General features: G+C 32.8%; 2 protein-coding genes across 2 annotated transcripts in view; one reads left to right on the top strand and one right to left on the bottom strand.

Annotated features, from left to right (window-relative positions):
* Positions 1-19,795, bottom strand: part of LOC140447834 (uncharacterized) — a 29,377-nt gene extending 9,582 nt beyond the window's left edge. The window contains exons 1-5 of the mRNA XM_072540722.1: positions 19,426-19,795; positions 16,598-17,000; positions 14,900-15,448; positions 5,546-5,750; positions 4,797-5,225 (exon numbers count right to left, since the gene is read on the bottom strand). Of these exons, the coding sequence (XP_072396823.1) occupies positions 4,797-5,225; positions 5,546-5,750; positions 14,900-15,448; positions 16,598-17,000; positions 19,426-19,587 (1,748 nt within the window). The 5' untranslated portion in view covers positions 19,588-19,795. The remainder of the gene's footprint in view (positions 1-4,796; positions 5,226-5,545; positions 5,751-14,899; positions 15,449-16,597; positions 17,001-19,425) is intronic.
* Positions 19,796-20,269: 474 nt separating this feature from the next.
* LOC140447833 (WD repeat domain-containing protein 83) lies at positions 20,270-25,811 on the top strand. Its single transcript, XM_072540721.1, has 5 exons — positions 20,270-20,445; positions 20,528-20,741; positions 21,148-21,404; positions 21,934-22,042; positions 25,350-25,811. Exons 1-5 carry the CDS (start codon positions 20,379-20,381, stop codon positions 25,609-25,611), a joined length of 909 nt encoding a protein of 302 aa, XP_072396822.1. The 5' UTR covers positions 20,270-20,378; the 3' UTR covers positions 25,612-25,811.
* Positions 25,812-27,560: the final 1,749 nt, after the last annotated feature.

The following is a 27,560-nucleotide window of genomic DNA, read 5'->3' as shown; positions in this document are numbered from 1 at the left end:
CGATTTGAAGACAAGCCAACTCGAGTAGAGAGACGAACAAGTGACAAATTAGCTCCTATAAGAGAGATATGGGACACAACAATACGTAATTGTAAAAAATTTTATATACTCTTATTGTACGATTGATGAACAGCTAATTGGATATAGAGGTAGATGTCCATTCCGTATTTACCTGTCTTCTTCTAAAAAAGATAAATATGGCATTAAAATTGTTATGATGAATGACGCCAAAACATGGTATATGGTTAAGGGTATTCCCTTAGAAGGGTATTCCTTACATTGAGTAGTAATACTGTTAATACTGAAAACAATGAATCAGCTCCGCCATATTAAGTAAGAGAACTTTTTAAGTCGATTCAGGGAACTAATAGGAATATAATTATTGACAATTGGTTTTCTTCCGTTGAGCTTTTTAACAAAAGCCTACTCAATATAAAATTACTATGAAAAAAAAAACGATAAATACCTCCTTCGTTTTTAAATAGAAATATAGAAGGAAGTTTTCAATCTGCATTTGATGACAATAAAACCCTGGTGTCATTTGCTAAAAAAAAACAAAATTGTTGTTTTGTTGTCAACGATGCACCATTCAGATGAAATTGATCCTGAAAGTGGTAAGCTGCAAATTATATTAGATTATAATGGCACTAAAGGTGACACTGACACTTTTGATAAACTTTGCCATGTCTATACAACAGCAAGAAGCACTCGACAATGGCCTATGCGATTTTTTAAGGAATGCTTGGTCACAGCGCCACAGACGCTGCAGTGGTATATAATTTAGCGATTGAAAATAATCTAATACACAGACTGATATACCTTAAGCAGCTCCCTTTTTAATTGCCAGAACCTTTACTTAGAGTTCGGTTAGAAATTCCGACTTTGAATAGGACTCTAAAAGCCTACATAAGAGTTATTTTGGAGATCCCCGAAACAACACCTAAGCCAAGAAGATTATCAAAACGTGTTAGATGTCACTTTTCCTCCCGAGATAGAGACAGAAAAACTAAACTGTGTGTAATACGTGCCAACTTGCCATGTATGATGACCACCGTGCAGCAAAATGTTTTAAATGTGTACAATAAAATGTTTGTCTGACATCTTGTTGTTTATTTCTTTAGATTTCACCAGAATAATATTTGTTTTGTATTTCCACATAATAATGGAAACCGTCTATTGAACTGCTACATATTCACAGTTCTGCTCTACTGAATGGAAGCGTGGACACTAACTGTTGCATCTATGAATCGGCTCGAAGCTTTCGAAATGTGGTGTTATAGGCGCATCTTACGTATATCCTGGGTTGACAGAGTTACTAATGTGGAGGTCCTGCGTAGAATGGGGAAAGAATGTGAAATTCTCATGACCGTCAAAACTAAAAAGTTGGAATATCTAGGACATGTAATGAGAAATCAAGAACGTTACGGCCTTCTCCAGCTAATTCTCCAAGGGAACATAAATGGTAAGAGAGGACCGGGAAGAAGACGCATTTCCTGGCTTTAAAATTTACGAAAGTGGTATAACACGACTACCACTGAACTGTTCCGCGCTGCAATAAACAAAGTAAAGATAGCCGTGATGATCGCCAACATCCGGAACGGATAGGCACTTTAAGAAGGAGACATAATAATGTTTAGTTTAAAGTTAGTTAAGTAAAGAGAACCATTATTTTATTGACGTTACTTGATTTTCCTTACCAAATAAACAATATTTCTTTTTGGAAAAATCTGTTTTATTAAAATGGTTTATTATTAATACTTCAATAATATAATTCAGTTAAATGTACCATTTTTGCATAAAATCTTCATAATTAATAATACTAATAAAATATGGGGTCAATCAGACCCCACGGTGCTTTATATGTATGTAAAAATAAGGGTGCCTACGAAAGGTTAAAACGAGTTTATAATTTAGCCACAATATGTTTTCCAGTCTTTTAAAAAAATATGCTAAGACGCGTATTACTAACCAGTTTATAGAATGAAGACGATTAAGTTTAGTATGAGTAAACAGATCAGACTAATACCGTAATACAAAGGGATAGTTTCTTCTCTTCTTCTTGTGCCACTCCTATCGGAGACTGGAAATCATCAAGGCTATCCTGACCTTGTTTACAGTTGACCTAAAGAGTTCATTAGTGGTACAGCCAAACCACTCTCTCAAATGACGCAGCCATGACATTCTTCTACGGCCTGGATTCCGTTTTCCTTCTATTTTTCCTTGCATTATATTTTAAAGTAATGCGTATTTATGTCCTCTCATCACGTGACCCAAGTATTCGAGTTTTCTTCGTTTGATCGTTGACAAAATTTCTGGGTCTTTTCCTATCCTTCGCATTACTTCAAAATTTGTAACTCTTTCAACCCAACTTATCTTCAGCATTCGACGGTAGCACCACATCTCGAAACTTTCAATATTTTTTATATTGTTCTGCTTGAGAGTCCAGGCCTCTACGCCGTATAATAAAATACGTAGCCCCTTAGCATTCTTAATCGGAGAGGGATGCTTATATCTCTGTTGCAGAAGAATTTCCTCATATTTATGAAAGTGGCCCTGGCAATTTCGATACGTCTTTTTATTTCATTGTTTTAGTCTCCAGTTTCGTTTATTGAAGTACCCAAGTAATTGTAACTTGATACTTTTTCAATTTGAATGCAGTTTATACTAATATGTGTTGATTGTGTCATGTTCTTACTGAAGACCATATACTTAGTTTTTTTGATATTGATACTTATGCCATAATTGTTGCAGGCAATATTTATATTTGTAAGTAATCGTTGTAATTCTTCTACTGTTCTTGCAACTAGTACAGTGTCGTCTGCGTATCGAATATTATTTACAACCTCTCCAATGATTACGATTCCTTCGTTTGCTTGTAAAAGGGTTTCGTGGCAGACGCTTTCACTATAAACATTAAATAGCAACGGTGACAAAATGCATGCCTGTGGTACTCCTCTACGTATTTCTATTGCTTGTGATATCTCATTTTCTATTTTGATAGAAAATGAGAGGGATAGTTTACAAAGTGTTTAAATATATATAAAGACCGTTTCCTGAAGATAATTGAACTAATATTAAACAACGTTTTAACGAAGCTACTGGAGTATCTGAACGCACAGTAGAAAGGATAATTATTCAACAACAGATGCAGATTCAAATAATTCACACGAATTTCCAGCTACAACACTTGCTAAAAGGAAATGACCTGTGACAGACTTGAGGACCTATGACAAACAGTTCATTAGAAACAAAATCTATCATTTTATGAGACTGGAGATTGTTATGTACCATTGAATATTTTACAGAAAAGGCTTGAACAGGCGTTGAATGGGCAGGAAGCGTGAGTTCTCTCTACACGGGATTTAAAAAATATTGAGATATAAATGGAAAAAAAAAGGAAAGGAACCCGATGTTTATTAATTGAAAGGAATGACATTCGTGCTCTACGTCTTAAGCTTAAGTCTCTAAGTCTTAAATATAACAGAAGTAAAAGTAAGCCAATTGTATATGTTGATGAAACCTATGTAAATGCAGGACCCACTACGTTGAACAGTTGGTTAGATGATAGTGGTAAATAATTGTTTAAAGGAAGTAGGTTGGTTATTATAGACGAAGGTGAGCAAATGGGTTTCATACTGAATGCTCTTTTGATTTTTACATTAAGTGCAAAGTCGCGAGATTAACATGATGACATAATGACACTTGTCAAAGTTTCAAACGCAACATGAAGTAAAACAAAAAATATAAATATGAAATATGAATATTTATGAATAAAATAATGGTCGATCAAAAATGTATCCGTACATTGAAGAATTTTTGGTCAAATGCTAACCGAAGAAGCCAAGATCACACGATTGGCCGAAAAGATCATGGAGACTATTTCTTAAATGCGAATGATATCATCAATGGTGCTACAGCCCTATAGTAGAGCCTGGACCTTCTCAAGTCTATTTTGCCACCCAGTCCCATCCATTGCCAACTGTTGCCGTTGCAGGATGGCATAGACGAAGATGCTAGAAAAACGGGGAGCTCCATCACTCCATTTCGGTGCTGATTTGAAGAAAAACCAGCCTAGTTACTCGTGCAAAAATTTACTTTCATCAAGAAAACGCACATTCGCACAAGGTGACTGTTGTGCAGACAAAATTACACTACCTGGAATACGAATTGATCTACCACTAATCGTATTACCAAGATTTAGTTGTGTGTAACTATTTTCTGTTGCCGAACTTAAAAAAAAGGCTCGGAGGACACAGTTTTGCAATAAAATGACGTCATACCAAACAATTAAGGTATGCGCGCACTTGACCGAATCGTCCAGCAACGGAACGCACCGCTACAGCCCGGAATTAAATGCCGTACAATTTCTTGTACCCAGTAATGTACAGTTCGTTCCGTTTTGGTAGCGCTCACTAAGTCACCAGGCAATGCACCGCTACACACTAACCGCGAAAATATTTCGTTACGAGTTCTCAGCGCGATTCGATGTGTTACGTTTCCGTAAAGTGCGCCTTAATTCAATTACAATACATAGGTACATTATATTACCGATCGCCTTGGTGCATTCCGTTGCCGACCGGTTCCGTCAAGTGCGTCCGTAACTTTACACCATTTAGAAGCATGAGTAAAAGCACTTTTCGGAGGGGTTAAACAAGTTTGAAAATTATGTTATTGAGAGAAAAGCGGGAACATTTTTTTTAAATAGTATGTCTTCTTATTTGTATGTCATAGAAGAACAATAATGTCTTCGTTTAGTTATTTTTATTATTAAACCTACAATTTATATAAAAACTTACCTGGCGTCATTAATCAATCCTCGATGATCACCAAGAAGCTGTGAAGTTTCTGTAAGAATTCTCGTACCATCACTAAGTTGCTGAGTTTGCACTAACATCCGAGTATCTTGCTGTATCAATCTATTATCTTGTTGTTGTTGATGTTGGGTGGTATATTTCTGATCATCAATTGTAGTATACTTTGAAGTTCTTTCTTGATTGTTTGTATTGGAAGAAGCGTGTACTTTCATATGTGTGTTAAGCGTACTAGATTGTGAAAATGCTTTACCACATGTCACACATACATACGGACGTTCGCCAGAATGGACACGCATGTGACGTAGCAGGATGGTGTTCACTGTAAAACCTCGACCACATACACTGCATACATATGGACGTTCTCCCGTATGGTTTCTCATGTGGTATTTCAACTTCATTACAGTTGTAAACCTAAAATTTAAACAGTTATTTTAAATTACTATATTATTACAATTGTTCGTTTTATTAACAGCCCTTTCGAAATAATTTATCCCACTCTAGATTACTATTTTTTTTGCAGGATATGATGTTCAAATACTTCCTAACCTCACTGATATAGCCCAATAAAGGTCCATTCCATCCATCCGTCCATCCAAAGGACTTCTGAAGAAGAATTAGACGCTCATAAACATAGTATGCTACCAAGATCATTTTCCAGTCGACGTTTGGAGAGAAAGAGAGAAAAAGTGAATCGTATTAAAATATCACCAATATTAATAAATTCTGCTTACCTCTTTTGACACACTGAACATTCTATAGGCTTTTCTGTTCCGTGAAGTCTTTTGTGGCTTGTTAGATCTCCAGACTGTCTAAAAGCTTTTCCACAAAAATCACAAGCAAATGGGCGTTCGTTAGTATGAGTTCTCATGTGAATTTTAAGACTAGCCTTAGATACGTAACCGTTTTTGCAAATTTCACATTGAAATGGTCGTTCACCTAAAAATGATGTTTATTCAGAGATGAATTATCACAATATTTACAAGCCAATAGCAAAATAAATTATTTTATGATTAATGGTTTTATATTAAAAAAATATCTACTGGTCATATCTCATCCGCTCTCCGCTTCAAAGGCTATTCGGTCTCCCAACCCTCCAGATAGTAACTCGAAATAACATTTTTATCCTAAGGAAAGTGCTACATGATAATGACCACATATTTTGAACTCATAAATACGTGAGAAATTGTGGAGAATAAAATTCTTAAAGTATCCAAAAGTTGATTTTATTATAGAACCTCAGTGCTGTGGTGAAAATAAACTAAAAACTGCATGTATGTAGATGTTTATTCACCCAAAACACTGTAAGGTTCATTAAAATAGCCCAGTCTGGTTATGCAAAAATCATCGATTTCACGGCAAAATTTTTCTCAGATAACTGAAGCTTTTAAGACATAGGTGGGGGTTATTAGATGACGAATAGATGAAAAAGTACTCGTATTTTTACCTTGCGTTTTCTTTAAAAAATAATTTATGGTCACAATTGATTTTTTGTCTATAAGTTTTTTCCCTTATATTTTATATAAACAATATTTATATCATTTTTTTTATATCAAGAATATCTTTATTTTCCCGTTTTTTAAATTAAAATTGATAAATAATTTAAGGAGATATTTGCAAAAAAGCAGTTTTTTACACTAATTTATAAATTTTATTAATTTTTTTATTAACAAAATAAAATGTTATTAATACATCTGAACATCGATCGGTCAAATAGTTTAAAAGTTATTTAATTGATTTATCCCTGAGGCTAAATATTTAAACTATTGAACTTGCTCTATTAATGATGCTAGACACATTTAGCAAATTTCATAGGATTCTTTAAGACTTTTTTAACTATCTCAGAAGTTAAATGCATATAAAATAAACGTTTGAAAAGGGGTATGTTTTTTACTTATAAACAATTGTAATAACTTCTAAGTGAACCCTGTATGTGGTTCTTTTTATAATATTTCTTAAGTCTAGTATTTTAGTGGACACGTCACATGTATGGTGATTTGTAATAGGATTTTTTTATTTGCAGGTTATGTGTTCTTACGAGAAAGAAATAAGGCGTATTTTAGCCATATGGGCTGAAATTGAGAGCGACGATGAGATAGGTGGACCCCCTGAAGACCAAGATTACGTTTTGGAGAACAATGATCACGACTTTAATTCAGAGCAATCAGAAGGAGAAGAGCTACCAGATTTTAACGAAACTCAGCAAGATCTAAATACTCGTCTGTGTTTTGTGGGAAGGGACAAAAAGACGTTGTGGAATAAATTTGCCGAAGCTATTAAAGAAAATGATCCGGAGCAGAAACATAGTGACTCAATCTTCTGGAGTAATTAGAAAAGCCAGAGAAGCAAAAACCATTATTTATGCTTGGCAATTGTTTTTTCCTGACTCCGTCATCAGCGAAATAGTTAAAAAACACAAACAAATATATTCTACAGCTTTGGACAAATTACAGTAGATAAAGAGATGCCACCAGTACAAATATGGAAGAAATTAAAGCACTTATTGGTCTTCTATATTTTGCTGGAGTCTTGCGGTCATCACACCTAAATTTGAGAGATCTGTGGGCCCACGACGGAACCGGCGTAGAGATTTTTCGTCTTACAACGGAAATTCTTCAAATCTTGATAATAGAGAGGAATGGAAACAGTACGATAAGCTATCTCCTATAAGGGAATTTTTTGATGGATTTAATGGGCAAAGTTAAAGGAACGTAAAGTTATTTCGAGCATTTCTGGTTTCACCGAAGACATGACTTTGGTATCCTACAAGCCCAAGCAAAACAAAATAGTTACATTATTGTCAACAATGCATTACTAAGACGAGATTGATCCAGAAAGTGGCGATGCATACAAGCCAACAATGATTACATTTTACAATGCAACAAAGGGAGGTGTTGATACCGTTGATGAGCTAAAAGGAACTTACTCTGTGTCACGAAAAAGTTGCCGATAGTCTCTAACATTATTTTTTAATTTCCTTGAATATATCTGAAATAAATAGCCATATCGTTGCTGACAAAAATACCAATACTTATAATACTCACCGAAACACCCATCCATATTGGATCCATCCATCAAAGGATAAAAAAAAAAATAAAAAAAAAACAAAAAACCCGCAAGGGACCAAAAAAAATTAAAAAAAAATGTAAACGACTATAAAGAGTTAAAGTAAGAAGTATGTAAGTGTTATTTTTAAACTTTATAATAAATCGAGTTTTATTTATTATTTTATACTTTATATTTTATACTATATTTTATACACAAAATTATAATAGGTTCCCCTTAACTGGTCTGCAAAATTAGAAAATTAAATTTATAAGAGTTGCCATGGCACTTCCATCTAGCTCTATCTGTTAGTGAATATTCGAACTATAAATAAAAGTCCAGACACTTTGATCTTTATTTACGTTAAAGACATTGACACATCGGTACATCACTTTTTCAGTCCTAACGAATTTTTGGCACACCTTTTTTACTTCAAGTCTCGAATTATTGACTTCTTCACTGTTCTGTAATAGCAGCTATGGTAATTTAATGTATACGGTAAATTAGGCCTACAGTGAATACCACATAAAAACGCGCCGGAAACTCTACCTCAGGGTGGTGTGGAAATGAGTTTGTTATTTTTGTATTATTTCATTTACGCGAAATCATTTAATGTTACAAACCAAATGTAAAGACAAGTTAACTTATTAACTTATTATTGAACTTATTGATATTTATCAAATTAAGTTCTCTAGAAAAACTAATTTCGTACGCCTATGAGTTTCTCAGATATCACCGATAAGCTCGAGACTTCCGTTTTCAATTGACTTTGGATAGAGTATTAATTCAAAGATGAAATTATATTCAGTCGAATTGCGACGTTGCCGTGTCTCCAAATAGCGATTGATACATCCACCAAGGACGGTAGTTAGAGAAGACGACTAGAACATCAACAAAACTAAGGAATGAGGATATGTTAGGTTATTAACAATGGCCGAAGATGCGAAATATGATATACTCCATTCGCTTAGCTCGGGCATATTTTGACAGATTCATTGTCGGAAACCTACAACACAACAATTCCTACTTCTCAGTATTAATAGCTCAAGTATCCTACTATTGCAGACTTCTTTCTTAAAAAAAAGAAGAATTATTCTAAATAGTGGAAGTGTATACTGAACCCATCAAATTTTGGGTAGTATATATTTAAAAAATATATTTTAGTTGTTTTAATTTAACATAACTATTTATTATATGGTGCAGATAAATAAATATTGATTGTCGGTAATTCGCAAAGTTCTATTTTATTTACTATTTAGTTTATTTACTATTAATATTGGCTATGAGTACGTGTGCTTGGTTGTATAGTAATTTCCAGCCACTTTTAGTCTGTCAAAAAGTAACTAACTTCGCAAAAAAATAATTACTAAATTCACTAGACAGTTCGGACTGGGAATAGCGAACCAAGTATATGAAGCAAGCAAAACAGAAACTACAAGAATAAAAAAAACGGCACGCGGAGCTTTTGGAGTCCCGACAGAAGTGAATACTTATTATTACTATATTTCAGTTAATGTATAATAATATTTTTTTTTTTATTTTTGTTTAATGATTTTAGTAATTTTTAAAATTTATAATAAATCTTAGTTATCATTTAAATTTTCATTATAACTCATGACAAAAAAATAGTGACTCAAAATCAAAGTATCGCCAAGATTTTCGCGGATCACTTTCAATCCAAAACGCCAAACCAAAATAAGTCTCCTTTACACTCTTTTAATATCCCAAGTTGTAAAACTAACGATATTTCCAACCCAATAAACTTACCCTTTTCTAAACAAGAATTGACTGTAGCCCTATCCACTACAAAAAACTCAGCTGCTGACCCTGATGACATCCCCTCAATTTTCCTCAAATATTTCCATGAAGAAACTATAAATAAATTGTTTCAATTGTACAACCTAATCTGGTCCCGACAAGAATTTCCTTCCAAATAAAGGAAATCCATTATACATTCTATAAAAAAAGCAGCTCCCTTCCCAACTCTCCAAACTCGTTTAGGCCAATCTCCCTAACATGTACTCTTTGCAAATTATTGTAAAAAATGATCAACAAGCGGCGATTAATCTGGCATCTAGACAAAAACCCTGCTCAATCAGGCTTTAGACCTAATCGAAACACCACTGATAATTTAGTGATCCTGCAAACAGATATAGCAAATGCTATGGTCTCCAAGCAAGACGTAATCGCAATAATTTTTGATATAGAAAGTGCTTTCTATATAACACGTTAGACGGTTATCCTTAAGAAACTGGTGGAAATTAATCTTGCGGGCAACATATTATGCTTTATAAACAACTTTTTAAATAATAGAAATTTCAGAATCACGGTTAAAGGAGTATTATCAGACAACTATGTCACTGAAAGTGGTATACCTCAAGGTTCTACTTTGATTTCTACCCTCTTTCTACTAGCCATCAATGATATTTGCTCTCATATAAAATCTCACGTTAAATTTGCCCTGTACGCAGACGACCTTATTGTTTACTGCAAGAAAAATCTACATCTGCAACCTCATCTTTATTACAAAATTCTGTCGAGTCTCTTACTACATGGTCCGAGAACACTGGCTTCAGGTTCTCTGTCAATAAATCCAAAATAATTAAATTCACCAGGAGATACAACAGCGCAGAAATACCCAAAGTAACACTAAACGGAGTAAATTTAGAGCTAATTGATCATTACAAGTTTTTGTTAAAGACATTGTCCCACCATTAATGGGGTGCCGATGAAAGTGTACTACTCAAAATATATCGAGCTATAATCCGATCCAAATTAGACTATCGTTGTATAGTTTACTTGTCCGCATCCAATAATTTATTGCAATCGTTAAATTCTGTTCACAACACTGCTCTCCGAATATGCCTAGGAGCATTTCGATACAGTCCCGCTGAAAGTCGCCATTGTAAATCTCATGAACTTCTCCTTTACCTTCGCAGGCAGCAACTACTCCTATCTTATGCTAGCAGAATTTCATCAAACCCGACTAACCCTGTACCTTTTGACTTCACCAAGACCTGGACTCGTAAAATCGCCCAGATGAACATTTATTAAACGTCATTTTATTTTTATAAGTTTATACAAATTACTGCTTACCGCACGGTTACTGCACGTCTCTCGTAATTTCGCGTCACGGTAAATATTATTTTGGGGCCCGTGGAAAAACATCATACCGAGTGATATCTTCAAAAAGTGGGTAAAACAAATTTGAAGATGAAATACAAATCCTTAAGATCGAAAGCAGTACTCTAATGGAGACAAAAATACAATACTAAAGAAGAACGAAGAAATGAGGCAGGGGCTAAACGACTTGAAAATAGATATGGAAGAAAATAGATATAGATAATAGATAGAAACTAGAAGTAAATAGATATCCGCTAAAAATGCGGTAAAATTACACCAATTAGAATATGAATTGTTCGATCATGCTCGCTATTTTGCAACTAATGATGAGGTCATAACTCAAACTTAGGACTTAGCCCCATATTTAGACCAAATTTGAAAAATGCTCGGAGGACGCTATTTTGCAACAAATGGTGATCTCATAGCCCAAACTTCACAGTATTTTGAGAATAACGACTAAAAGTATTTTTCGGAAAAAACAAAAGATTGGGAAAGTGTATTAATTATCAAGTAAAAAGAACAATTTCCATTTATTTTTCCTGATATGAGAAAAAAAAGAGCGCCATTTTAAAAAATAAAAAACACTACCCAATAGCTCAAGCATGTTCCAAATGATAATGCAGGCACAACATATTTGACTTATAAATTAAATGATTTCTTTACATACATACTTTATTTCAACAGAGCAAATCAAAGTATGCAATACATTTTTAACATTGTTTAGTACACTGCACCCATCATCGTTGGAATGCAGTGTAATAAAATTAACAATCACATATTAACCTAAACAGTTTATATAAATGGAATGAGTCACCTGGTAATAATTCACAAGGAATTAATCATTAATATTATTCGAAAGCTATTTTCTTGTGGCATCTTAATGCAATTATCTACTATTTTTATTGGGAATAAGCCACAGTTTAAGTTTAAATTAAGGTTATTTTTGAGGTTTCGATTTCTTCTTCGGAAATTTTATTTATTTTACATATTTTATTTTATTTATTTTTGCTTGGTGAAAAATTCTAATAATTAAATTTTAAATGACTCATTCATATTGACAATTCAGACATATATTATACATTTTAAAGCAGACGACTATATGATATGCCAATATTGTTGAGTTGCGCGTTACTGGGACGACTTTATTGTAAGATAATTCATTGGATTACATGAAATCAAATTTAACTTGAGAAATAGCATGTAATTCGTCTTTAAAAAGACAACCATATGCAATGATGACAGTAAAATTCACCTGTTAGTGATTCCATAGTAAATCGGCAGAATGCAGCAGAATCCATATTAAAAGAGGAAATCAATAAAAGGAAAATACCACTATTAGTAAGTTAATAACATATCGAGGATACATCATTTATGTTTTTAAATAAAAAACAAAATCAGAGTTTGGTGTTTATTGAGAGTAAACTAAATATAAGACGAAATACTTACCATGTCGGGATAGTATTATGAGGGTTTTGTCCTGGTTTTTCCCCCATGATTTACTATGGAATACCTAACAGGAGAATTTTACTGTTATCATTGCATGTGGTTGTCTTTTTAAAGACGAATCACATGCTATAATATATATAATATATATATATATATATATATATATATATATATATATATATATATAATATAATAATATATATATATAATATATATATATATATATATATATTATATATATATATATATATATTAGCGGGGATCCTACAGCTTCTGCCGGTTCCCGCATTTCGATCGCCATCTTTTTCTATCTCTCCAGGTGTCTTCATCAATGGCTCTGTCTTTCATGGTTTCCATAACACCTTGTATCCAAGACTTGGCTGGTCTTCCTCGTTTCCTTCTATTACTTGGATTGTATTCCATAGCTCTTTTTGGCCATCTGTTGCCGTAATATAATAATATATATATAATATATTATATGATTTTTTTCTGACGGGCATTCTTAAGTTAAAGTTGATTTCATGTAATCGAATGAACTATCTTACACGTAAAGTCGTCCCAGGAACGCAACTCAACAATATTGACAATATCATTTTAAAGTCGTCTATTTTAAAATGTATAATACATGTCTGAAATTGTCAATATAAATGAGTTAGATAAAATTAAATTAGAAGAAATTTTCACCAAGTAAGAAAAAACAAAATTAGTTTAATTTATTAATGTTTGTATTTTGAAAACGATTTCCGAAGTGGAAATTGAAACGTCAATAAACTTATTTTAAACTAAAATTGTGGCTTATTACCAATTATAAACTGTACATTTTGGTGGAGATTTGTTGTCAGATCTAGATGGTCATAATTTGACCAAAAAAAAAATGATATAAAATGTCTATTAGTTGTCCAATGCAACTTCTCATTGGTTATAGAAGAAAAAAACTATGAATCTAGTCTTGATAAAGTAAAACTGCACTAGAATAAAAATATTTTATATTCTTTAAAAATATAAAGTAAAATATTTTCTCCCTCACGTCAAACAACCAATATATTCAGAACAAAATTTCTATATTGAACCACATAACAAAACCAACCGGAATGAAAATAAACCATAAAAACAAAAATACTAAGAAACAAAAATACAAATGAGAATTTGAGAAAAACAAATAGGAGTACATGAGTTTGCTGTCTTGGAAGCTTAGTAAATACAATTGGCAACATAGAGAGTGCCATACGAAGGAGAATAAGCGTTTTTTGCGTCTTGTCTTCGAATAATGTCTGTAATATTCCGTCTGAGTTTTGAACTCTTTAAAGAACCTTCTTCTTTTTTTAATCTTTTAATCAGTGAATAAAATAGTTTTAATGCTTTCAGATGTTGCGGCATACATGTTAGAAGCTGCTGTTAATTTAAAAAATTTTATCCTTACTGAATTTATTGCACTTGTGTAGTCCACGGGGTAAATAGATTTACAGAAAAAATATGAAATCTGTTTCCGTTGGTAAATGATTTTATAAATTTTATGAAAAGTTTTCGTAAAGGCTCCGTTGAGAGTGCAGATATATAACCAGTGTCCCTTTACCACCTAAACCAGTAATTGGAAGGTGGGAACATGGCTCAGAGCACTTTTTTTTACTTTGAACACTGCAATGAAATAGAATTTGATGATGATATTTCCGATGCCATTCGAGAAGAAACAAACATATTAAAAAAATCAGAAATTGACACAGCAACTCGCATATATCAATAACAACTATAAATGAATAGTTACCACAATTACCTTATTAGAAAGTAAATTAGTATATAATTTAAAGTCAAAAATTAAATCATTTGGAAGTAATGGTCAATTTTTTAAAAAAATATATTTTTGACAAAAATGAAGGTTTTTCGTTTTTTTTTCTTATGTTGCTAAAGTTTTGAATGGGACATTTTCAGAGGAATTACAAATTGAGCAGAATGTATTTTTCTGCACAAATAATACATGTTATTATTTGATGGACAAATAATACATCAGGGCGGATACATGGTAGCCGTGGAAAGCGCATTGGAGAAATTTGAAAAGGAGCATACACCAAGGAATAGATGCGAGATCAACAACATGTTTGCTCTGTGCTAGATCCGAGGACGTTGGGACGTTTTGTATGCACATATAGTTCACTGGGTGAGGTACCTTCAACGTGTGGAGTTGGGTACGGACAGTCTGACTGATAATATCGAGAAGATGAGGATCCAGCAGTGGAAGATTTACAGCGTGTTTAGATGTATTTTTTACTCATACCTTTTTGGATATATAATATAAAGTCTAATACATAAAATTAAATAAATAACTGCAACCTACAAAATCCCTTCTACGAAGTAGCAAAAAGAATAACTCAAAATTCACAGTATACTCTAATTGTGACTTTAAGCGAAGGTTCAATACACTTGACTAAGTTTTCAACCTTAAGATACTCACAGTTAATTACAATTACAAAATTACTTACCAGTATGTGTTCTTGCATGCAATTCCAAGTTAAACCTTTGTGGAAAACACTTCCCACAAATATTGCAAACAAACGGTCTATCACCAGTATGCTGTTTAATATGAATGGAAAGACTTTGGTTATCAGGAAACTCAACTTTACAATAATCACAAATATGTTTCAATAATCCGGGATCTCCTTCTTTTTTCTCGTGTATTTTCATGTGCTTTAGAAGACTATTTTCAGCGTAACATCCTTTGTTACAAATTTTGCACACAAACGGCTTCTCTCCACTGTGTTTTAACATATGTTTGGAAAGCAGAGTGCTGTGGATGAACCGTTTTTTGCATATCTCACATTCGTGAGGCTTTTGCTCGTCCGGTACGTGAGTGCGCATATGATTGTTCAAGTAATTTTCTTCAGTGAAGCCTCTAGAACATATTTTGCACTTGAAAGGACGGTCTTCTATATGGGTCTTTAGATGTTTTCTGAAGGATTTTAAATTGATGAATTGCTTCTTACAGACGTTACATTGGTTTGAGTTGCGCTTCATTCGTTTGGCAGCTAACACTAAAAAACATTGGTATTAAAAAACTTAAAAATAATATAGGATATCTAAGAATGACTCTTTTCTTCTATGAGTGTCATACCCTCCTGGAACCACCACTAACTTTTTTTGACTACGTTTTTATATAATCGCTTCTCCCTTTAAAATACAGATTTCTTCCAATGTATTTGTGTCAATTCGAACGGAAGTGTAAGGTACCTACTATTAGCGTCTAGAATTTTAAAAACAATTTTTTTTACATTTCTAGATTCCTTTCACCTTCAAAAATAACTCTAAAATGTTATATAAAAATTTGAAGCCAATCCCAAGATATAATGCACTTACAGTAGCGCGCTCTCGGCTCGGCGCAGGTGTTCACGCAGCTGTCAGTCTCGCGGCTTATATTTATTTAGCTTTCTCCAAAATACCGCTTGTATTTTTACACATCGTGTTGTTAGCTTTCTCATAGATTATCAATTCTATTTCTATAGAATCGATTTTGAAAGAAATATTTACAAAAAAAACTAAAAATACTTTAAACGCGTTTTTTCCAAAACTACGTTTTTAAAACTGGCGAACAGCTCATCTCCGGATCTAGTTGGTCGATTTTAATAAACCTTGATGCATTGTGTTTGTTTTGGTTTTCTCTATGATAGTTTACCACAATTTGACAAAAAAATAATAAAATTTTTGTGACTGAAAAAAGGTCGGTTTTTAAACAATTTTTCAAAGGTCTGCCATTTTGGTTCACGTAAGGGTACTTCCTTTTTAAAATCCTTCTCGAATGTTATGTTTAACATTTGCCGTTCCAGAGATTAACTGTCCGCCAAGGTGCAGTAATTTTTGGACTAAAAATTTTTGGAGGATCTTTAAAACACAGGAACAAAGAAAAAAATATATTTGTAATCTTCAAAGGTTGTATGATAATATAAAAAAATTTTAATTGCCATACATAACAAATAAGATCAAAAAAATCGTTGAAAATGTATCGTTTTTAGCATTCTAGACAGTAGTTAGTAGTACCATAAAACTGATAATAGATCGAAGTAAATGGAAATCCTGCCTGAGGTGTATTTCCTGTCTACAGAACAATGATCAGAGGTATATAGTCAGTACGAGACTTAAGAAAGGCAATAAAATTCAAAAGTAAATCAAATATTTTTGTTCAATACCTGCAACTTTTCCTCCTTTAGCCAACATTTTCCTCCTAGCCTGTCGACTTTTGTGAAACTTGGCAGACTTCAGAAGTTGCTTTTGGGCAATTACTTTTTCATCCTGCGGATTATCTGACAGGGTATCGTGAAGAGCAAGTAGCTCATCTTTAAAATCATCCTCGTCGCTACTATCGGAAGATGATTCAAGTCCCAGGCTGTCCAAGAAACTACTTGCAAAATCTGTTTGGTGTGTTGTTATTTCCTCTTTAAAATGTTTCTGATTTGTCTCTAGTGGTTTACCCAGATATGTTCTGAGATTGATATCACTTTGTTCAAAGAGTTGTTTAAAGGAATAGGACCTCGATACTTCATGGCAACATTGTAAGCAGATAAGATTTGGCAGTCCATCATCGTCTTTAATCTGAAAAAAAAAAATGTATAGAAACTTAACGTACATTGGTCGCCCAGAAAGTAATGCTTTGACATAAAAAATTAAAAACAAAAGATATCAACACAAAACTTTATTTACAATGACAAAAGATTTGCAGAGGATACTGTATTAATGAAGATATTGAACAAGTGAACCAAACAAAGTTTTTAGGAGTCTGGATTACTGAAGATCTAGATCCAAAACCAAAACCAGAAATTTGATCAAGAATAGAGCAATCCAGAGCAACCTTTTTGAAGATGAGGAAATTTCTGAGTAACCAAAGACTCAGTCTGCAAATCCGATATCAGATGGTAAAATGTTATATCCACTCTATTCTACTTTATGGTGCTGAAGCTTGGATTGTCAATGCTGACTTATGAGAAAGCTGTAAGCTTTTGAGATCTGCCTTTTTAGGAGAATTTTGGAAATACCCACCATGGACCGATCATATTACGAACAAAATGGCATTGCACAGAATAGGAACAGATAGAGAACTTTTGACCACCATTAAAAGGAGAAAGACAGCATATTTGGAGCACATACTTAGAAATGAGAAGTATGGGTTGTTGCAGCTGATTATTAAGGGTAAAATCTAAGGAAACAAGAATTCCTGGTAGACAACAAATATCAAGGCTGAAAAATATATGTGACTGGACTGTGTTAAACATACAGATGCCTTTAAGGAAAGCAAAAGATAGAGACGCATTTGCAATGGTGATAGCCAACCTTCATTAGTGGAGTCAGCACTAGAAGAAGTAGAAGAAGACTGTATTAATAGCTAATCAGATAGATGGGATTACAAAACTACTAAATGAGCTCTCCTCTTTAGAAGGTGGACTTACAATAAACATCTCTAGAAGCCAAATAGTGACATACAAAGAGATAATGAAATCTTTGACCTTTTTTATCATATAGGACTGACTTGAGAAATTTTTTGTAAATTGAGGTATGTTTTCAAATCTGATCTCCTAATATGCCTTAAAAGAAAAATTTTCAGGTGTGTTACTAGTATTGACCTATGGAGCAGAAAGTATAACTGTGGCATGGAGAATAATACTGGATACTCAACTGGCTGAAGGGGGTGATGGTGCCTGGGCTTTTCTTTACTAGGTAAGATATCAAATAGTGGGATACTGAGAAGATTAGAAATGGCTGATGCTATAGCAAGAATAGCAACACTGTAATGAAATTGGGCAGACCAAGTGACTAGAATGATTGACTAAGTTGACACTGGAGTGAAAACTAAAAGAGATGATGCATATCAAATCTCAGAGATGTGAACCAATTCCTTATTGGGATCATATTTTAAATATGTAACTTCTACTGATTCTGGTCTATTTTCTGCTTGTTTAACTGTTATTTAGTATGATTGTCCAAATATACAAATATGCCTATGTACACTTTACAATTTAACACTTCAGATAGGGAATTTTTTTTGTTAAACTCTTTGTACCACAATAAAAAATACTCTACTAGTTAATGACAGTCAACACATGTTTATTATATCCAATTATTGGTGATTGAAAAGAAAGAATATTTACTGATAATGAAATATAATCATAAGAAAAAAACAACACAAAAAAGAATACCTACTGCAATTATGAAACTGAAATTAAAAAAAAACTTCTTAGGTGATTGGATATTATGAACATGAAAAGAATATAAAGAACAACATTGCTGACAAGCAAGGTAAATAGAAATATATCACTGAATGGCATAGTGATAAATACTATTATTTGAATAGTTTTTATCTATAACAAAAACTTTTATCAGCTTTGAATAATATTTTTAATATGTCTTTTACCATTTACATGATTATCATGTTGACTTAAGTACTAATTTTTGGACATGACTGGAAATATTATCAAAATATATTGGCAAACAGAACAAAAAACAGAATAGGCAAAAAATATTAATGTCAGGACAGATTATAGAGCATTTTAGACAAAAATGGGCCAAGTAACTTTGTACAGTATTTTTTCTAAATAATCCATGAGAGAAGAATTATTCTGAAGAAGAAGAAAAGTTTTACTGTTAATCTAAAATGAACATGCAATTTTCTTTTAAACAAGTTTTAAAAAATATGGACAAATTACACAGCAAATAAAATAAGCTTTACTGATGTATTACTTATTAGCATATTATTTATGTTTATTGTATTTAATTAAATTAATACTTGTTTTCACATAAATACATCTATCATAATGTAAGTAGTAATTTAAATTTTATTTAAAATATTATAAGTACATAAATGTTACAATTAACAGTTAAAAAACGGTACAGGAAAAAAGCAAAATAAAACTTATAATAAATAAAATATTTAGGAATGTTAGGAAAAGTAGGGTAGGAGCAAATAATTTCAAGGGTATGTAGAATAAAGAGAATAATATTTAAAACTAAAGAAAAAAGCATCCACCTGTAGGGAGGTGCACTCCATTATCATTTCTGCCAGGACCAACGGTTGTCCTGTAGAATCATCTTGCATGAAAAGTGATCGCATTTCCCCTTTTTCCGTCAAACAGGCCCTGCAAATTTTGCCTATGTCGAATAGGTTAACCGTGTCCACTTTTAATTCCATAGTTAAACTCCTAAAGTCAAAAACGAGAGCATAAACACAACAAAAAAGATGCACAAACACAAGCAAGGGCACGGACACCAAATGGCGAACAGATTCTTCCACTGGTCGATTGTGGAATAGGTTTGTTGATCAAGCTTCTAGTTATGCAGGTAAATGGCGGACATGGCTCATTCCTAACTACAACTACAATAAGGGTCAATTTGGTGTGGCAATTTGGTTGAAGGGTGCTGAATGACGCAAAACAGGACCGTCTTTAGGTCTAATTGTAGTAAATAAATTAAATTACATCAACAAAAAGAAAAATGACAAAAGGAATTATTAAATCATCACAAAAATGATAATAAATATTGACTTTTCTTTAATTTTTTTTTATATTGGCATTTCACAAGAAATAATTAGCTTATAATATTCTAAAACGCAAATTATAAACATTAGTTTCTTCAAATCGTTCATCTACTTCTATTGTTGGAATTACTTTATTCTTGGAGATTTTTATTATGACACGGCTACGTATCATTTGAAGCTAGTTTTTCACAGCAAAATAAGAAATTCCATAAAAGTTACTAATTTTACAATTTGAGTAGCAATTTATTATTTAAGTACATACCAGTACGTACCTATAAAAATTTGGTACTTTTTCACAACTGTATATTTATGTTGGTTATTCTGTGCAGTGACATGACATGGACAGTAGTTCAAAAGTTTGGTTTTGTTTTTGTTATGTTTATGGTTTATGGTTTATCGTGGTTTATTTAAATTGAAAGGTTTATCATCTTGTTGTTTTGCTTTAAATGGATTTACAATGTCTAAATACTATCGATTGCAATCAAGGGGCTGTTAGGGCGGTCAGATTTAACGGTAATATTGTATAATCTGATTTTAACTTGCATTTTTTCAACAATTTTATAATCTATCCAGGCATATTCTTATTGTTTTTTAGTTGATGGATCCTACTGTTTAACTTGCGGATCAGATAAAAAGTTAAAGCTTTGGAATCCATACAGAGGCTTGATACTTAAAACTTACGGTGGTCATGGAAACGAAGTTCTGGATGCATGTGGTTCCTGTGATAGCAGTCAGATAGTATCATGCTCTTCAGATAAATCTAATATATTGTGGGATGTCTCTACAGGACAACCTATTAGAAGGTTGAGGTAAAGATAGTTATATAAAATATTACTCATTTTATTGATATTATTTCTGTTAATGAATATGGTGCTGTAGGAAAAACTCAGCAATAATTTCATGATGGCCATTACTATCATCAAAGAATATAGACGCATATATGCATATATATTCTTATATACTTTTCATACTTAATAAGGGTAAAATACGAATATTATAAGAAAAATAATGTTTGTAGATATTTAAAGAAACAAAAGTATGTACAAAGTCATGTAATTACTGTAAATTTTGACAATTAGATGACAAAGAGATCCCTAAGAAAATAAACAAAGATGTAGATTGAAGATTGTTGAGTTATTTTAGTATAGTTACCTTCAATTTTGTATAGAGTTTGCCAAAGTTATTGTGATTTTATGGATCCAAACTTATTTTTAGAGGCCATGCAGCCACAGTCACCTGTGTCAAATATAATGAAGAATCAACTATAGTTGTGTCTGGCAGTTTGGATAACACAGTAATGTTCTGGGATGTGAAATCTAGATCTCAAGATCCGGTACAAGTTCTGAAAGATGCCAAAGACTGTGTAACATCTGTTCAAGTTACAGATCATGAAATATTAGCTGGTTCTGTAGATTGTTCTTTTAGGAGATATGATTTAAGAAATGGAAGGTTGGATGCTGATTTTGTTGGAGGTAATATTTGTATTTTTTATTTCCTTTTGATATACTTTGTAATTGTATAAAAAATTGCTATTACTTGCATTTTCTTGTTGAATCAATTCAACTGTGTTCTGTTTCTAATAGGTATCTTCATTTATCAGAAGGACTTTTCTTGTATTCTCCTGGTAAAATCTTCCTGGCCAAGGTCCTTCTAGAAGCTAATATTTCAAAATTCTCAACCATTAATTTCCCAGCATATTTCAGTATTCACATTGTTCTTCTTTCACTAGTTAATTTTAGATATTTTAAAATGTCGTTAAAATAGCACCCTCACATATCTACTAACAATTAAAAACTTATCAATGTCTGTTCTAATCTTTTAATTATAATACATAATTTCCCTTCTATGATGGCTAAGAAAAATCATATATCGTTTCATTTCTGTGATAAAGCTTCCTTAGTTATAAATTTGTTTTTATTTCCTTCTGATGTGAAAATCTTTCATTGGTATGCACATAGATTTGATGGCAATATTATTTATACAATATGTTTAATTTTGTAGCACCTGTTGTATCAGTCAGTTTTACCCATGATGGACAATGCATTTTAGCTGGATCTGCCGATAATACAGTACGATTGTTTGATAAAAACTCTGGAGAGATGCTGGGAAAGTAAGTTTATTAACTAATATTTAAACTAATACCATATTGTATATAGAGATGTATTTATGACTATGTAATTGTATTTTTACTTTACTGATGAATTTTGAGAGATACTTTCAGATGAAGTTTTAGCTTTTAAAGTCACTTCCAACATACCTTAATAATAGGTCTTATGTTTAATCAAGCATAAATCATAGTTCCACTACCTTGTTGTGAAAAATATGGTAATGCATACTGAATGACATGTTATCCTGTAGCAGTCTTAAGTTTGGATGAAACTAGTTTTTTCTTTCATTCAGTGTTTTTTTGGGGTAATTGAGTATTCATGTAGGGTAACTTATTCTATTTTTTGGTTCTTTACTTTTGTCTAAGCATCATAATATCCAAAGAGCCATTGATAAGAAACTCAGCAGTTGTCAGTAAAATAGGTTTATTTCTGTAATATATTTACAATATATAAACATCGGCGGTATAGACGGAGTGTAATAAATCAGTATGTCACAAAGGATTGTGATGGGAATGTATTGGGAAGTGGACGTTCCAAATAAGAATAAGATATCACTCATCTCTACTTGCTGTAAATGTTATAAACTGGAAACAGGAACTCTTCATACTATCGACTGCTAGTTCTACTGTAGATGTAACTAGATGTATGCTGTATGTAGATCTAAGTAAGGCACCAATAGTCTAGCTCACTACGTTAAAGACTGGAGTCAGATATATATATATATATATATATATATATATATATATATATATATATATATATATATATATATATATATATATATATATCTGGAATATGATGGTAGAGGTGCATGGGCTGTAAGACTCCATCTCTAGATCAACTTTTGTTTTTAGTCACATACAGTTCTGGCCAATAAAACTACCTAAAAGTTAATGAAACCTGCTCTGTACTGAATGTAGTTCAAATAGCAGTACCTTAAATTGACACTGTTGTCTACCAGGAACAGCGAAGACTGTCATAGGACCACTTTGTTTAGTCAGCGAAATTTACCAGTAGTTATGTTGTACTAGTTATGCCACTGATTTTAAATATTTGAATAAAAAAAAAATGAGATATTCATAAGACAAAGAGAAAGGCTAAAAATACTTATATGTATTGTTGGGCATAATAGTTCATCATAAAGAGCGGTGAGACTAGTTCAAATGTGAGAAGTGAACTAGGTCACTCTTTTAGTTCACTAGTTTATTAACACATAGTTACAGGAGAAATTAATTTACATATGAACAAAACATAATATTGTTTTATTGGTTGTGCATAAGAAGTTTATTTTTGATAATCCAGATTTTAATTTAAATCGACTTAATTAATTTAAAATATTACAAAATTTATTCATTTTGGTTTAAAGCTCAATATAAAATATATAATTTAGCAGCATAGATTCACCACTCACCCACTCACTGTTCATCAGTCATTGAAAATGATCTATGTAGTTCATAGTTACACCCTCTCATCCCACTCGCTCCAGCTGTTCCTCTCACGTTTGTCGTTCTTCGCGTATTGATTAGAAGATTCAAACTGAACTGCTCCTGAATGGTGAACGGCTGAGCGGTTTAAGTCAGCTCTGACGAATTAGTTTATTTAGTTTATGTATCGGAGCCGGTTATTTGAACTAGTTCGCTCATTAAAAAGTATTATTAAAATAGTAATTACTTTAAGATGCCACAAGAAAATAGCTTCAGGAAACTATCACTAATAAAGTATATAAGTACATACACATAAAAAAAGTCTTAAATTATATGTATACATATAAAAAACATGAAAGCGGTCTTAAATAACACAAGCTTCTTGGAGAGGGTAACTTTATTACCAAACTTTCCACATTTAAGAGAGACGTAGTTGAACACCTGATTGCTTCAAAATATTTATTAAGGACTACTGAAGCAATAAAACACTTAAGATGTATTTTTCCTTCGATTTATTTATAGTGAACTTAAGGGCTGATTCAACATTGATAATTATCGCAATTCTGATATAATAAAAAGAGCTATAAAAATATCATTAGCTTTAAGTGCTAGGAGGCAGTAACAGAGATACATAAAATTGAGAGATACAAACAGGTATACGGTTTAACACAAAACAGCGGGTTTACAAGCGCATTTATCACTTACGCACCACGCACTTTTTGACAACACACCCGGTCCTTACTTGCCGAGAGGCAAATTAGCACTTACCGTCCTAAGTAATATGACGCGGGGTGGAGAGAGATTATAAAGGAGAGGGACGCAAACACATTAACACGAGAGCTGACGAGTTGCGGGTACAAGTTGGTAAAATAACTAAATATCTAAATATAATTAAAATATTATAAATGGTTGTTTTTACAACACTTCTCTTTGCAACCTCTTTTTTGAAGCCTGGGTCCGTACTGGGATAAGGGCATTGCCCTTATAAGGGGCCTTGACTCGCATTAGAAAGCCTCGGTCCTGAAATAGGATGGGAGAGGACCTATAAACTGGAATGAAAGGGGGTCTCCAAAGTAACATGAAAGTGGCCTCCGTCCAAACTAAAACAAAAGGGGCCTTCAAACTAGGACGCAAGGTGCCTCCAAAGTATGACCCTAATTAGATGAGAAAATACAAAGATAAGATATGTGAAGAAACAAAAGGTACAAAAATAAAGAAGAACAAAGGATTTACCCTTTTTAATAGAGGTCTCGTATAGATGTAGACTCACATCTATACGTCACATCTGTACGTTCACATCTTAATTTCAAAACGGAAAATAAAAAAGGTAGGCTTTTTATATAGACATTTACGGAGAAAAGTACTGTTTGTTAATGTTCCTAGGTGGTCGAAATTGAGCCAAGGTATCGAAAGTTTGAAGCGTGTTATCAATAACTAGGTGCAAGCCGCACAAGACAGAGACAGATGAAAAGAGCTGAGGGAGACCTATTTCCAGCAGTGGACGCATACATGATGATGATGATCGGAACTGTGCTTGGCCTAGCGGCAACGTCGGGATTGTTTTGCTTACGGCGTGTTTTAAGGGTTTAGTTATGTAATATGATCTTATATTAAAACGGTACCTTTTAAGAGAATTATCAAAGATAGTTGAACGACTCTGTGTGGTCAAAATATAAAGGAAATTTTATTTACACGGCATAAAATGATTTCTTACAAATTATTTAAAAACATTAAAAGAAAATAGTGAGTTTATACAAAATTTAGTAAAATGAAAGAAATTTAGGCAAAATGTGACGTATCAGCTTTACGACACGTTACAACGGTATACGCCAATTATCAATCTCTTTGTTTTGTATATACTAAATAAACGTTTTTTTTTTTTCAGGTACACCGGTCACAGAACAGACGACGTGAATATCGAAAGCGCCGTGATCACTAACGACAATTTCATTCTGTCTGGATCAGTTACTGGAGAATTGTGGTGTTGGGATCTAGTAAGCGCAGAAGTAGTGAAAAAGTTTGTTCATACCCGCGGTAAAGTGCTTAACTCAATAAGTATTCATCCACGGAAGGACGTTGTGTTAACTGCTTCAGTAGGTTCAATCAAAGTATGGGGAGAACCGGAAGTGATTATAACTGAGGATTAGTGGAATGTTTTGGATTTTTACAGAGCTAGTGGCTATGATTACAAATACAAATAAACAGATAAAAGAATACAAAAAATGACGATTATGATTTTAAATACCATAGAAACCGAAGTTGAAGAACAAAAGAGCTGATAGTAGGTCCGAATAATTCACAAATGAAAAAATTCATTTGAAGACTGTGCAGGAATATACAAGGTGGTCCAGAATTATGTACATTAATTTCTAGAGCTCATAGTACGTCCGAAAATAAGAGTACTTCTTTATGTACACTTTTTTATAAAACTGAATAATAAGGGAGATACAACCCTTTAAAGGTGTGAATTGAAATTCTTATTTTTTCAAATATCTTCCAAACGGTTTTGAATACGGAGTTCATATTTTGGGAGTGATTATAAGACATTAGGATAATTAATTTCATGTCACCACCTACCACATCCTATATTAATACAGGGTAGTTTTGGAGGACAAGTGGGGGTTATTGCGTCACATGTTTTTTAATTTTTACATATTTTAAAAAAATATTTTAAAAATTGTTTCCTTAGACTTTTCTACGCAAAAAAGGTGCTCTTGTAATATTTCGATAGATATCACCGTTTTCGATTTATTTAAACTCGAAGGTATACATATATTTTATTGTAATCGCTACATTTCTTAATATTCATCAAGTATGCTTTGGAATTGACACTTGTGTTAGCAACAACACTTTAATCTCAAGTAGTCTATGAATTGTCAGTGACGTTTAATAACAATTAAATTATTTTATCTACACTTTTATTGTACTCGACAGTGAAATTTGTTTAACACGTCTCTTTTGCTATATTTTTAAATTTGTTTGCCCGCAATATGGCACACTATTCAAATTCTGAGATGACAGACATACTCTTAGTATTAGGGGAATGTTCGGGAAATGCTGCTGCCGCTGTAAGACGCTACAGAGAAAAGTATCCGAACAAATATTCCCAATGCCATGACTTTTGTAAGTACTGAACGACGACTGAGAGAAACCGGTTGTCTTCAAAGAAGGAATACAGATGCTGGTCGTCGTAGAGAAGCAAGAAATGTTCGCGTTGAACAGCAAATATTGGATGCTGTAATAAATGACCCCACAATAAGTACACGCAGGTTAGGATTAAGAACGAATATTTCCCATCAAAGTGTTTTAAGAGTTCTACATGAAGAGCAATTACATCCTTACCACTATCGACAGGTGCAGGAATTGTTACCTGACGATATGCCACTTAGAGTTGATTTTTGTGAAGTATTGCAAAATAAAGTTCAAACTGCACCAAATTTTTTAAGCAACATTCTGTTTACAGACGAGGCCACATTTACAAGACAAGGTATGTTCAATTCTAGAAATATGCACTTCTGGGCTGAAGAAAATCCTAGGGCTACAATGGAAACTCACTTGCAACACACGTTCAAGATAAACGTTTGGGCAGCTACTTTAGGAAATAGTTTCATAGGATACCACATCTTTCCCGGAAATTTAAATGGTAACATGTATTACAATTTTCTAGATAATATTTTACATGATATTTTGGAAGATATTCCATTACAAATACGAAGAAACATGTTTTTCATGCATGATGGTGCTACACCACATTACACAAGAATTTGTAGAAGGTGGTTACATGAACATTTCCCTGATAGGTGGATAGGCCGGGGTGCGGATGCACCGATTCATTGGCCTGCTCGTAGTTGTGATCTTAATCCAATGGACTTTACAGTATGGAGTTATTTGAAATCAAAAGTGTATAACACTCCAATTAATATAGTAAATGAGTTAAGAGACAAAATTGAACAAGTATTTACCGATTTACAAAACGATCCAGTAACATTAAATGGATTAATGCGTTCGCTAAATAAAAGAATTAGATTATGTATTCAACAAAATGGAGGACATTTTGAACAGTTGTTGTGAAATATTATTTTCGCCATTAATTAAA

The sequence above is a fragment of the Diabrotica undecimpunctata genome, chromosome 8, assembly GCF_040954645.1.
Source record: "Diabrotica undecimpunctata isolate CICGRU chromosome 8, icDiaUnde3, whole genome shotgun sequence".
NCBI classification, from domain to species: Eukaryota; Metazoa; Arthropoda; class Insecta; order Coleoptera; family Chrysomelidae; genus Diabrotica; species Diabrotica undecimpunctata.
The sequence above is the reverse complement of the archived record's forward strand: the minus strand, read 5'-3'. Positions and strand labels throughout refer to the sequence as shown.